This window comes from Phasianus colchicus, chromosome 5 (genome assembly GCF_987193195.1).
Source record: "Phasianus colchicus chromosome 5, bPhaCol1.hap1.1, whole genome shotgun sequence".
NCBI lineage: Eukaryota > Metazoa > Chordata > Aves > Galliformes > Phasianidae > Phasianus > Phasianus colchicus.
In genome coordinates, this window is record NC_143440.1 from 28523023 (window position 1) to 28537909 (window position 14887).

Genomic DNA, 14887 nt, shown 5'->3' on the forward strand with positions numbered 1-14887 from the left:
CTTAGGCCTGTTGCTTTGAGTTTTTCAGTGATTCAGGGCTGGAGAAATCTATGCTAGCATTGGAGCTTGTTGATAAGGATGCCAAATTCACTTCATTAATTCCTATATTATAGGAAGCTAGTCCATTATCCTGCAGTGCCACCTAGCCTTCTCATCCTTTGGAGAGCAGAAAGTATGGTGTGACTATTTAGAAAGATAAAAATAAATAGGAAAACATTTGTGTAATGATCCTTTTCCTCCTTTGTTTAAAGATATAATTCAATCTCATCAGAAGGTTTTCATTAGCATTCTGAAAATCATTATGCCAGTGTTGGGGAAAAAGCAGTGGAGAAATAGAGACAATTTTCTTCAGAATGTTAGTTCTTTGTACAGTACAAGTATTACTCATAACTTGTAAGGTCGGAGCTTGGTGAGGAAGCAGCCAAGCTGGTGCATGACTATGAAATATTTTAACAGACTGATTCATCCCAAAGTGATTCAGAGGCTATTGATAGTTGTCCTGTCAGGAGTGAAGTCGGAGTGATTAGTGACATACCACTAGTGCTCTGTTTAGTGTGAGGCCATACTCCTGGAATTGGAAGAAAAGGCTGAGACATAAACACAGATGCAGGATGGGAGCAACAGCCCCCAGTCAGGTTGGATGCAGGAGGTTAATGAAAGATAAGAAACACATCTTTACACCCATGAGCTCTGTCAGCTTCTCGCACAGCGCTGTGCCTCCATCAATCTCTCTATCCTGTCAGTTGACTCTTCTCCATCACTGTTAAAAGGCAGAATTGTATTTTCCTCACCCTTTGAGTGGTTAGGTTCACATTATTTACTTGCTGTTCAGGTGTTGATCTGACTTGTGTGTTGTTAGTAGGTGAGAGGAAAAATAAAATAATCATTTTGACCAGTACACTTTCAGGGTGTCTGTGATAGCTTCTGCCTTTCTAAATAACAAATGCAATTAATCTAAAGTTTTGATTATGTGAGGGCTCTGTGGAAACAAATGCACAGCTTTTTGCTTTGGCACCATTAGCCTGAATCATTCTGCATTTAGCACTGAAAGAGATTAGAACATCAGGTTCTTTATGAAAGACAACAAATGGTGAGTAAAGCTCTGGCCATGCTAAAAATGTAAAGAAAAATAGGCAAAAAGTGGAAAGTGTGCATTACTGCACACTGCTTTCGTGCTGGGGACTCTTTCAACTAGTTTGTGATTGCCAAGTGAAACCTGAAACCAAGCCCAATGAATATGGATAGGATGGGACACCGTTATTGGGTTTCAGTGATATGGTTTTCAGCTTATATTATAGCGGTATTCAAAAAAATTGGTACCCAGATATGTCACGTGTACCACAGCAGGCTGCTTCAGATTTGTGGGTGGGAGGAGTGAGAAACAAATCTATTTAGTTCCATCTCCAAATCCTGCTCTATTTTCCTCTGTAAATCGTCCTTCAGTGTTTGATCTTATTAAATGTGAACAGTTTTGTTTGAGAAGGTACTGCAGTGGATTTGGGCTTGATTAAATAAAGAATCAGCTGAGCAGTGCATGCATATCTGATGGTTAGCCATGGCCAGATGATGTGCAAAAGCATATTAGAGTTCCCAGGATGTACCTTTGCATTAATCAGAGCCATTGCTGAGTCTTGTAGAATTATAAAATGCTATACATAGTAGCTTACAAGTTGCATTTTACTCTGCGCACCTTTCAATATTTTTATGATTTCTTTACTTTTTATACTCAAATGCTGATCAGACTGCAAAGAGAATAGATATAGAGAAAGGAATACTTAAATTCTGTGAATAAGGTATGATGCTTACATGCATCTTTTTATTGGTATCCTATACCCTTGATAACTTTTCTGGAATGCAGCTATGATTTGACTGCAGAATATGATACTCAGCAGGACAGAAAAAGAGACCTAACACCCATGTATCTGATGCCTGCACACTAATCAGTAGGCAGTGTGAAGGTGCTGGACCAGCCTAGCTTAGCATCTAGTGAACATGTCTTGAAGCGTGCCAAAAAGGGTATAAAATGCCATAATCTGAAGTTTTTGGGTGCTGTCCTTGTTGGAGTGTGCTCTAAATCTACAGGAGTAAGAGTCCACATTTCCTGCTCCTTGTAATATAACCACCAGTTTATTGTATGAAAAGCAGGCAGTGATCCCAGCAGGGTGTGGATTCTGCATTCAACTGGTTACGTGGAGAAGGAGGGACTGGTGCACATCAGGCAGGCCTGTTAGCTGATGAGCTGGGTCTCTGCTCTGAAATGAAGACCTCCTGCCTCCCCCCCCCCCCCCCCAAAGTGCTCTGGCCAGTGGACTTCAGGGCATACACAGCAGAGGGATAGATACAGTCCTCATCCAGGAAAGAGACAGCTTACCCACACTGAGGGCTAAGCTGCAGCTAGCTTTTTGGATCTTACCCTTGTCTTCACAAGTGTAGCACTGCCATCAGTTCAGTTCTCCTTGATCCTGACTGTATGCACTGCAAGTTTTCTGTTCAGCTAAGTTTTGGTCACTGTTTCCTTGTACATCTGTTGATGGGGGTCTGGTGACACATCTATAACTTCCTGAAGGGAGGTTGTGGTGAAGAGGGGTTTGGCCTCTTCTCCCAGGCAATGAACAGGACCTGGGGAAATGGCCGCAAGTTGTACCAGAAGAGATTTAGGTTAGACTTAAGGAAGAACCTTTTCTCTCAGAGAGTGGTCAGGCACTGGAATGGCTGCCCAGGGAGGTGGTGGAGTCGCCGTCCCTGGCAGTGTTCAAGAGGCGTCTGGATGAGGAGCTACGAGATCTGGTTTAGTGCTTGTGGTAGCAGTGGTAGTGTGAAGATGGTTGTACTAGATGATCTTATAGGTTGTTTCCAATCTTGTGATTCTATGATCTTTTCTTTTGCTGTTTACCCCTGCCATCTCTTTAAATTATTGTAGCGTCTTTTGGTGCATTTGTACGGTGTGTAATAACATGAGTCACTGCATTATCCACTGCACAGTGTTACTGTGTCATGGTGCAAGTAAGTAGTCTTAAGATGTGACTGATGAAAAGCTCTTTGAAACTAAACCTGTTTATCTCCTCACGTATATAGAAAGTTACTGCTATTCCTCTTGTCTGCATTCAGTGGCTGATCTTGAGCTATTACTCAGTGCTGTTAATTTGTTAATAACATTCATAACTACTCGTCTAATCTTTACTATCAGAATGAACGTGGATGTTCAGCATTTCCAGCCTAGTTTCCCTGTTGTATATTGATTGTCTGTCAGCTGACAATGTTGCTTCATGTAAACAGAGTTCAAACTGCCAGGGACCTGAGGGCACAAGTGGCCCCTAATGGCCTTGCGTGTTCTACCCGGAGCCTCTCCCAACCCTATCCATGGCCCAGCAGCCCCATTTCAGTCCAGCCTGGGGCTGTCTGCCTCTGCCCCAGCGATGCCTGCCTTGGTAGGATATTGGACTCCAGCCTTGCCCTGCTGGGCTGGACCTGTGCATCAATGTCCCAGCCTGACACTGGACCTTCATCCCTGTGAGCTTGCCTGATACTTGGCTGAACATGGCTGCCAGCTCCAGACCTGCTCTGTGCACATTGTTCATGAATTGTGGGATGGGGCCTTGGATAATGAAGGTTCTGCTGTGTTAGTCATGTTATTGCATTCAACAACCCATCCCTTTAGGAGCAGTCAGCCTTCGGTGCTCCCTGACCTAATATTTAAACCTTCGGTGCTCCCTGACCTAATATTTAAAAGTTGGGAATTGTAGCTGCAATGAGAAAGGAGACAAAATGCAAAACTGAGTGGAGTTGAATGCAAATATTAACTTTGCTACCTTGAGCTACTGACACATACCTAGCTTTCAGCTATGGCTCCCCACAGTCTTGCTAAATCCTTTAAATCCCTAATTTGACAATTTTTCTTCCCCTTTTTGGTACAATCTGAAGGTAACTACTTCACCTACTGCATTAACACAGAGCAAAGCACAGGCCCTCTGGCATTGCTGGCATCCTGTGCTGATTTAATCTCCCCATTTTTTTTTTTTCTATATCCCACACTCAATAACTAGAGCAGAATCAGTCATCTCAGTGTTATGTGCTAAGTGTCTCAAGTGGAAGTGAGATAAAACTCCTTCAATCAAAATGCTTCTTGTGACATTCCTGGAACAAAGCTGCAAAACTCCAGCACCCACCCAGGAGGTGATTTGTTGACGTAGATGGAGGAAGAGCAATATAACTGTCTTTATATCCTAGCATATCCTCCACAATCCTTGGGGATCTGATGAAATACCATCTACTTCTTAAAATGCTATTTTTTTGCTTCCTTTAAAAAGGGTAGTCTTGGCTAATGTACTCAGAACGGGATAAGAATGACAACTTGATGTGAGCAAAAGCACTGTATGCAATCCAGAATGACAAGTTGTTAATATAATGGACAGCCAGGGATGGTGCACCTAATTTGGAGATAAGACCACTATGTGTCTTGGCGTTTAAACTTGGCAGCCCAGCTGTGAAACATACTTGAAAGCCCCATTGTCTACTGGGTTTCTAAGGAGCTTTGAAAAATGCATGAGAGTAAATTAAGGAAAGGTGTTAATTTAAGCTGGAATTCCTGACTAGTAATGCAAGTAGACAGACCCTCAGGTGCCACCATCAACTCTAATGCTTCCATTGGTTCTTTCTTGCACTTCTGTTTTCCTTTTGTTCTTGTCCCCAGTGGAATATGGCAGAGCTATTTAGACTGCCCAGCAGTGCCACTTTTCCGACTGGGAACCTGGAGGAGGTGGCTGAAGTGCTCTCAGTTATGACCTTGATACTGTGTAATTACTGAAGGTAATACCTGCTTCTTGGTTTTCTATTTCATGTTGGTTGGTGGCATTACTGTCTACTTTTACCCTTTCACTGATTTTTTTTTATTTTTTTTAATCTAAGAATCTGTTGTCTGATTTACAGGCAGCGATTCTGGAAGGTACACAGTTTTATGTTACAAATACTAAGTGTGAATGACCAAAATTGAACATAAATAAATGAACACCTTCTAAGGGGTGCCAAGGATGTGGAGAAACTCAGGAAACTAGACCTTCCAAGAGGTGGTTTAAAAGTGAGCTTTAGACATAAATCTGGAAAAATGTTTGTTTCTGAGATGTCCTGAAAGTAGCTTTGGGATCTGCTTTGATCCTGAAGCTACTTTTAGGACACAGAAGAAACAAACAGCTTTAGGATCAAAACAGATCCCAAGTAAGAACAATCTTTCTTTCCCTTTGTATTTGCAATTAATTTGAATATTTTTTAATGCTTGGACTATGATGCCTGTTAGCAGTGTGACTATCAGCAGCACTGTACTCACACCTCTGAAATAGAATAGTTTGGTTTCATGAGTGATACCAGCCTGAGCTTTTGGTGAAACATTTTAACACAGTCCAAAGCAAACCATGCCTTGTAAACAATTTATGTGACTGCTAAATAGCTTATATTAATGTCAAATGGACATTTGTATTCAGGCTGATCCCTTCTATCAGGAGTTATAGTAAGTTCGCTACAATAGAATGAGGTAAAAAAGGAATCTTCAACGGGTCCCTCAAACACTGGTTGCTGTGTGGAACAGCTTCTTCCATGAACATTAGAGAGCCTAGAGCAGCTACATTCATGATATTGCTCTTGCAGTTATATTTCAAGTTAGGTGGAGTGAATCTTGGTCTTCATGTGCAGGTGACATTTACTGTCTCTCCTACAGCAGAAGTCCTTTAAATAACAAAAGCATATTTAGACTGGCTTTGGTCACCTGAATTTAAAATCAAGCTCTTAAATTTATTTTTGTCCTTCTTCTGTCTCTAAAATAGTAATTGGGTTTCTGGTCTTTTATTTTTCTATAGGTGATTATTTTAGAAATGTTTTTAGGATAAAACATGTAAGATTGTGACTGTCTGTCACCTTCCAAACTACTAAATATTTATAGGTGTCTGTCACTGGAATGTGGGCCTGGTTAAGTCTCTTCATTTATTTTAGTGAACTTTGGGTACTGCAGACACTAGAGTTAATTTAGCAAGTAAGCAAGTGGACAAATGTGGGAAGAGATTGTGTGCTGCTCATCTTTTCCAATTACATTGGCTGATCTTATGTCAGCTATTCTCTTTTTCTGTCTCATATTTTTAAAACATCACTGCCAGAACAGCAGAGATACCCAAAAGTAACAATCTCAGGATATCTTTGACAGTTTAGCAGGAGCCCTGTGGGATTCAGTAGGAGGTTTGCTTTACAAGTGATGGCACAAGTGATGGAGCTTAGCTCCTTTCAGTGGGAGCCTTTTATTGCTTAGCAGTCTTCAGAATGATGCCTGGGGTTCAGTCTGTCCTCTAAGCAATATCTGGATGTTGAGGTGGAAGGGGAGGAGGCACCCACTCCCACCTGCACAAACTGTTCCTGCAAGCCTCAGACTGCTGCAACCAGATGGTTAAAGGTGCCTAACAGGGTAACTGGGGGGGGTGATAGGTTGGAGGGCTGGGGTGCTATCCCCAGCACCGTTTGTCTGGATCTGCTTAGCCACTCATGGAATAACCAGCCTGGATGAAATTGCTACACTGGAGTCCCTACTATGCTGCATGCTCAAGACCAAGCTGTGGTATTCCCCTTTCAAAATTCAAATGTATACAGTCAGGGTGAAGTAGTTCTAGGTCTCCTTTGGTACCAGCTGAGGGATAATTTCCATGGCTGACTCTCTGGAGCTGGCAGTTAGCTATGCAGGACGTGAATGTACTCTGCTTCCAGGCTTGCCTGCCTCCAACACACATCCTTCTGCAGACTGCATAACAAGTCATTTACAAGGCTGCAGCTCCTGGTCTTTTCTTTCTGCTCCTGACAAAGAGAGGTGAGCCCTTCTCACAGACGGGATGGTTCCCGTGTGACTCAAGACAGTATTGGGATGGGCTGGGGCATGCTGGGCTTTGCTGATGTAACAGGCTCCCTGCAATTTTCATTCAGATCTGGTTGGCTGAGAGCTGGCAGAAAGCCTCAGATACGCCTCCAACGCAGATGAGGTCATCTCTGCTTTTTTTTTTTTTTGAGCTGCTCCAGAAAGTCTGCGGTGTCTGAACATTTAAGGTCATCATGCCAATTTGCACACCACCCTGTATCTCTGCATGCGAGAGCCCGTTTCTCCCTCTACTACACCCCTTCCCAGCAGTATCACAGACCCCTCTCTCCCTTTAGAAGGAGAGGAGGAGCAAAAGGAAGATGAAATTACCGCAGTGCATTTTGTAATTGACTCTTGCATCGTGGTCAGAGGAAAGCATTTGCTGGGAAGATGTTGCAGGACTACCCGGGTCTCACACGAGTGTAAAGTAGCTCCAGGACAGAAGAAACTCCAGACCTTGCCACTAACAGAAGTGAAACTACTCGCCGTGCCCAGTCGCTTCATCCCTTCCCCGCCCTCCCACCGTGTGCCGTGCAGAGATGCATCCAGCCAGCAGAGGAAGGGGTAGGTCTCCCCGGCTGTCAGTCAGCGGGGGCTGCCCGGCCCGGGACGAGCTGATCCCGAAATAAGGACTCGCCCTGGCGGACAGCAGAGCACTGGCAAGCGCCCGGAACCGCACCGTGCCCAGAAGCGTCACCCGCTCGGCATCCTCTTCCCTCTGGAGCCGCTGATCCCTCGCTACCTCCTTCAGAGAACTGCCTGTTAACTTCGGCACCGACGCCAGATTTGCCCGCCCGGCTGCGGGCAGGATGGCGGCTATACCATCCCCACTCTGCCCGGGGGGCAGCCAGCCCCTTCCTCTTCTTCGTCCCACCGCCGAACCCCGCGCTGGAGCCACTGTGGCACGGTCGCTTCGCCACGTCCTGCCGGGGGCGGAGAGCCCTCTCCGGAGCGCCTGAGCACTGGCCGAGCCCCGGCACCGCGGATAGCTCCCGGCGGGCCGAGCCCCAGCACCGCGGACAGCTCCCAGCGGACTGCCTCGCAGCCGCTGCTCGTTGCGTTCTACAGCCCCGTTGTAGCAGCGCGCTGCTCTGCCGAGGACGCGGAGAGCCCCCCCTCCCCAGTCACGGTGCTACCACGGCGGTAGAAGAAGGCTCATCTCCGGGCTCGGAGGCTGTCTTCCGTAGATTGGGATTTACGAGCCTGACTGCTGCTTGGTTACACAAGTCTATGGACTCCAAGGTGTGCTACTGAGTTAGAAAGAAATCTGGGATCTGTCACGCTGTGGAAGGGTAAAAGAAACCCTATAGAACCAGCAAAACAAGCCCAAACCTTTCTACCTCCCTACAACCAACTTTACCCCCCCACCTACTGAACGTGAGCATTTCTCCTCCCTTCGTTCTCCTTCCTTTTGAGGCTGTAGGATGAGGCATTTCCCTCTGTCTGTCTCAGGGTAAAAGGATACCCTAGGGGCAGCAACACACATCTGGCAGGGATTGAAAGGTTGAAATCCAGCCTCCACGGCAGTCAACAATGGCCAATGAACCAGTGATTCTGAATGTGTATGATATGGTGAGTATGAAACAGTTTTGATTTTAGGGAGCAGTGGGGCTGTATGGGAGCTTATGCTTGGAGGCAGACATTGTATGAAGAGGAGCCCAGCACAGTTCCTCAGAGAGGATGATATCCACCCTCCTCCAGCAATCTCTTCATCTAAGCATGTCATGTTCTGGCTGTCAGAGATGATGCTGACCATGGCATTTTTCTTTGAAACATTTAGCACATTGTGCCAGACTACAAGTAAAACTGTACTGGATTTTCTGCAGAATTTTTCAGGAGCAGTAGTGGGTGAGGGGAGGACTTCTTAATTTCCAGTGTCCCAGTTAAGGAAGGACGTATGATCACCTTTCTCTCTTTGCAGGAGCCAATTGTCATTTAATTTTGAGAGATCGAGCACTATCAGGCTGTGGAAAGAGGGTTGGGATGTCATCCAGGGATGAGAAACATCTGTGGAATTGTATTAAGGCTGTTGTTTCCAGGTTAATAGTAATCTGAATCAATCCCTTATGCATGACATCATAGTTAATCATAGTCTCTGAAGGTTAATTGCAGCAGAAGGAGTAAAAAAAGTCAGAACTGGTGAAGTTTCAGCGTAGGGAGGAGCATAGGGACACGCTCCTTGGAAATGTTTTTTGGAAGTTCATAGTGTAGCAAGTTGATTCTCTTGCTCTCTTCTTGCGTAAAGGATTGTAATTGGAAACTACCTGTACTGAAAAATCAGAAAATCTGAATCCTATCCTTGACACAAAGACCTAAAGAGAAGATGGCTTGGCTCAACCTGTTTTGCTTTCTGACTTAACACAGGCTTAGGATAAGCATGTTCAGATGAGGAATGTTTGATAGTGATTTACTTCCTCTCCTGCATTTGTTAATGAGCTGAAAAACAATAAATACTTTTCCAGAGAGTAGCCACCAAAGAGCAAAGAGTAGGCTCTGGTAAATGCCAAATGTCGTCTTAATACAAAAATTAAGTGGTCTTTTGTTGGCTAGAAAAGCTGAGTTATTTCCTTATGGAAACAAGTTGGTGTAAAGTCTTCCCTTAAGACTTTGGTTTTGAATGCTTAATGGTCTATGATTCTATTCTACAGATGCTTGACAGCTTAAACTGTGAACTTTCCCAAGCTGTTCTTCAAGCAAGGGCTGGTAACCCAAGCATCTGGTGGCAAGTTCTTGGTAATCAGAGGCCAATATTGTAAATGTCAAAGAGCTCCTAGCTAATAATTTGAAGAAGGTAAAGGAGTTGTGTTGCTCTTTAGTTGTATGCACTATCTTCCTTGCATTTTCTTTACTTTGTTCTGCTGTGGGCTGTGGTCTAAAGTTTCTCAGCCACTACTGAGCTGTTCCAAACCAGTGATATTTTCTGCTGAGCTGAAAAAATGTGAATACTGGACAAACTTTGTCTTTGCAGTTTTTTTTTGTTTTTTTTTTTTTTTGCCACTGAAGCCCATATGAAGCAAGGGAAGAAGAAACTTGCTATTTATGGTCACTGTGTTCTGAGATGGAAACCCAGGCACAGTGAACTGAATTGAATCACCAGTTTAATTCACAATGACTTTTACTTCCTGGTACACCACAAAAACCTTCATGTGTCAGTACTAACTCCATAGGGTTAAGCACCCTGTACATAGGGACCATTCTATTTTCATGTTGCATCTGTTTGACTACCACTGAGTCACCTCCAGTTCAAATTCTACATCATGATTATTGAGGCTACATGCTTTTCTATTGCTGCTATGATTTTAACACCATGGAGTTTGGAATTTAGCCATGCAAAATCTGCACTTTGTTACATTGTGGTGGGGAATTGCGGGGGAACTGGGAAATGAGCACATTTGTTTGAATGGCTGTTGGAAAACTAGTCTTGAAGAAAAAAAGACAGCTGGGGATAACAATTAACTGAATGTAAAGCTCTGCTTTCCTGACAAGCATTATGACCCCTGTATGGCATCTGGAAGCACTTACACTGCAGGAAAGCTTACCCTTAGGGCAGAAGTTCAATTATGGGCTTTGTGCAGCTATGAAATACCCACTCTGTGTACTCTCATGTATTCAAAGATTATAGCCATTTATCCTTTTACCCATTGGATAGTACTAGGCTTGAGAGGGGAAGAAAGAAAAGCTTGTACTTAATAAGGTGCTTTGCACAAATTACTGAAGCAGGTAAACCTATTTATTAGACTTACTTTCTTCAGCATCAAAGAACTGAGCAAAAATCACTGGGCATTCCAAGTTTCAGAATATCTATACCAAAAGAAATTTCTTAATCCCCTAGCATGCAGGGTGATTATATCTTATTTATGTGTTGCTAAAGAACTTCTACGCGCCTGTACATGCTTGCAAAAAGAGAGGAAGGGAGAACTTTGCAGGAGTATTTTAAAGAGTATGCAGGATGCTGAAGTCTAATTTAAGTGTAAGTGTGAATGCAGAATAACACAGATCAGGGGGTTGATCATGGATAGATCTCTTTTCCAGTTGAAATCCATCTCTCACATGGACTTAACTTAAGCCAACAGCTGTCTGGAGACCTACTGGAAAGAACTGGGTCTGTAAGATATGTGACAGTTTGCTCTGATCAGTCACTTACCATTTTACTTTTGGAAGGATAAATCAATTTTCTCTTCATAACTTGCAGCTCCCTTCCCTCCAACTCCCCCTAATAAGCTATTCATTGTAGATCATCTTACTTGGATCGCAGGACTGATTTTCTTCAACAAGAATCTCACCTTGTTTCCTTATTGCTTTATTTTTTCTGTCTTACTTTGGAATAGTTGGCTAAATCATTGTAACATTAATAAATGTCACTTCTTTAAATCAGACACGAGAATGACTGCAGATATTGCCTGGGTTTAAATCTTTAGCAAACTAGCTAAACACATTCAACTAAAAATAGTCCATTTGGCAGAGATTCAAGCTGGGGGCTCTTGTGACGTTTTCAACTTATTGCACAGCACATTCATGCTACCAAATTTAAAGAAAATGTATTTATATCACTGCTGTCCTTCTCTTATTGCAGGTATAGTTGTCCTGAATTTCCACTGTCTTTGCAGCTGATAACACACAAGGCTTTCACTTTGATCTGCTGGCATTTTTGCTTATGCTTTATGCTGGTGGAAATTAGACCCTGAGCTGTTTTGCAGAGAAAAATGAGAGCTCTGGTCAATGGGCAGTGTTGATGTAGCAACTGTTTGGATGAGAAGGATGAGTCTTTTTCTCTTCCTTGTCCCACCTTTATCGCATTGACATTGCTTATCATTCTTAGGTGAATAGCATTCAGGTAGGCATAGTAGCTCTGAGATTTCTTCCTGTGACTTCTAACTTTAAAGAGGTAGCAAAAAATGTAATTATTTATAATGGTCTTCCCAAAGTCTTCCAGTTCTTTATATCCTATACATCATTTGCTATCTGAAGGGCTGATGGCTGTTAGCAAAGGGCTGCCCTGCAGAAGACTAAATGGGGTTTCTCTTGCTTCACTGATCAGTGGGTGACAGTGTTGTCATTTTGATTTCTCTATCACACCACTGAATGGACCAACTAAGTAGCTCTGACAGAAAGGCCTCAGGATACCACTGGTCTTCTTGGCCAAAGTGCACACTCTTGGTTCACGGTCAGCCTGTTATCCATCGCGACACCTAGGTACTTCTCTGCAGAGCTCCTTTCTGGCAGGTCAGCCCCTAACTTGTGCTGATGAATGCAATTATTCCTTCCCAGGTGTAGAACTTCCTCTTGTTAAGCCTCACCAGGTTTCCCTCCACCCAGCTCTCCAGCCTGTCTGGTGTGTCAGCCAAACTTCCCAGCTTTCTAGTATCAGCAAACTTGCTGAGAGTGCAGTCTATCCCTTCATCCAGGTCACTGTTCAAGATGTTACATAAGACTGGACCCAGTGTTCCCCTTTGAGAACATTGCTAGCTACAGGCCTCCAGCTAAACTGGCTGCTGATCACAACCCCCTCTGAGTTCTGCTAGTCAGACGCCTCACTGTCCTCTCATTTGTTCCATGCTTCCGAACTTTATCTATGAGGATGTTGTGGGAGACAGTGTCAAAAGCCTTGCTGAATTCAAGGAATCCTCCTTGACCATGGGAAAATTACATTCAGTTCACTGTGACCACAGGGTGGGCTCCTAGCATTAGCTAAATGGGCTGATGTCCCATCTGCAGAGTGAGGGCTGAGGAAGCACTGTGGAGGTACCAAAGTAGCTCCCTCACTCTATGCAAATAGAGGTGAACAAGCTGTGATGCTAGATAGTGACAGTACAGTTACTTGGGTACAAGTCCTAACCTGTACTTTTTGTACCCTCTGCCCTACTGCTAGGGAGTGTGTGTGTCAAGGCAGAGGCTTTGCAAGTGGGTGCCTTCACTATAGAGAGAATGATGGGGGCAGAAGGTGAGGGCTGTCCTAGATTGTCCTTTCTCTGTTAGTGGTATTGCAACGTTTCATCAGGGCTGGGTAGGTAGTCATAGTCTATCATTCTTCTTGAAAGAAGTGAAGTAGTTCTAGCTGTACCACCCGGTATAGCCAGTCAGCTTCTGCTCTCCCAGCAGAAGCTGATCAGAAATTGATCACAGCCTGTGAGCAGTTCAGGTTGGGAGAAAAGCTTTGAAGAGATTGCTTATTTCTGACTTTATAAACGCCTTTCAGCTTGCCTAGGGAGCAAGGCTTAGCAGGATGGTGCTGTACCAGGAAGAGGAAGGTGAATGAAGCAGTTTGGCTCTCTTCTCAGTTCCAGGAGGGGAGGTAGGAAGGGGATTCTCAGACAAGCAGCTTGTGGTGGGGAAGTCTGCACGTGGTGTTGTTCTACAGCAGACACTGAGATAGCGTGAGAGTTGGATTTTGTATAATTTATATGCTCTGAAAAGAGAGGACAGGCCAGTGATCTGTGAGGAAAGGCTTAAAGCTAGAGGGCCTGTATGGCCACTCTACAAATGCAGAATGCTTTAGTGCTTCAAGCTAATTTCTCTCATACAGAACAGTATGAGAGAACAGGAGATGGGAGCTCCTTTGCTTGCTTGTTCTTTACAGTTGAAAAGCATTTTTCTTTAACGTATATTGCTTGCATCTGATTTGGACATAGCGACCTGTGTATATGATTAAAAACCAATGCAATCTTGCCATCCTAGCATTGCTTTTTGTTTTTCTGCACAAGTGTGTGAGACTCTGGCCGCTACAATTACATGCTTTGGGATGAAAGGAATTAGAGGCTCCTTGTATTTCTAGCTTCAGTACATAAGGAGTCCTTGAATCTATTTTAGAAGCAGCAGCATGATTGCAAGCAGAACACTTCATTCTCTGGTGTGAACGTCTTAAGTACTGACTAGATCACAGAACATTTTATTATCTCTCTGTTTGGAGGAAAGAGTAAGTCTAGTTCCTCAGATAAATGTCAACACGTTTGTGATTACTGTAGGTAGAGGTCTTGGATGCTTTTAGCTCACTTAGTCAGAAGGGAGAGAAATCCTCTTGTAGGTGGTGGTCCTGCTTCTTGCACTACTCACTAGCTGTTTGTAAGCAGCTGTGTAGAGAAATACAGCCTCACCTGACAATTTCTAAGAAAACAAATAGAAAAGGTTTTTTTTGTTTTCATCAAATAGCTTGATAGCTGCAGTGTTTCTTGATATGATGAGCTCAAGAGATGCTCTAAGTTAATACAGCAACTTGTGGTCTTGAAAGATGAAGTGATATAGAGTCAGTGGGATCTCTTCTTTCTCTTTCCTCTTTCATGTATTGATTTAATTTATCAAACAGAACAGAATGCTAAATATTGCCTCTGGGAGCTTTTAATTAAATTCTGGCAACTTCTAATATATTAAAAAAGTTGTTCTGAAACAAAACCGCCACTTCTTAAAACACACTAAATGAAATGTTTTGACTCTTAAAAAAAATGTTTGCTAATCATCTCTGGCCAAAACTGTTTGCCAAATTTCAATCACTTTCATTCTCAGAAACACATTGTTCACTGGAGTTTGCCATATTCTTAGAAAAGCTTGGTAGGGGTACGATATCCTTATTTATTCTGTGACCACTCTCAAAGCTCATAGAAATTCCCTCTTCCACAAATAAGCTCTGGCTTAGGAAGCTCTGTGTTGTCTTGTCTTCTTCACAGGCTTCTTATGGAGTAAGTTTAAAGGTAAATCTTTTAAATTTCTGAATGATGAAGGAAACATTGTGGTCTTGGGATTTTACTTTATTGCTGACTTTATTTATACAGAGCCTTGATCCTCTGTCTTCAAGTCATATCACATACAGCATACTGTGTAACAAGACAGAATGGTGAGATAACAGTTGTCTGGTGTCTAGTAGTAGGTTTCCCCACAGTGCTGTAATATGCCCTACATAAATGCTAAACTGTTTTTGTTTCTTCAAGTAATTGAACTTGTCACTAGCAGCAGTGGGAGGGGAGGACCAGGTGGATCTCAGATGCTTGTTTTCCTTTTCTTCCTGGGACTTTC

General features: G+C 43.4%; 1 protein-coding gene across 1 annotated transcript in view; it reads left to right on the plus strand.

Moving 5' to 3' along the window:
• The first annotated feature begins 7153 nt into the window (after positions 1–7153).
• LOC116229003 (deubiquitinase DESI2-like) overlaps positions 7154–14887 on the plus strand; it is a 64258-nt gene continuing 56524 nt past the window's right edge. The window contains exon 1 of the mRNA XM_031593214.2: positions 7154–8455. Within this exon, the coding sequence (XP_031449074.1) occupies positions 8417–8455 (39 nt within the window). The 5' untranslated portion in view covers positions 7154–8416. The remainder of the gene's footprint in view (positions 8456–14887) is intronic.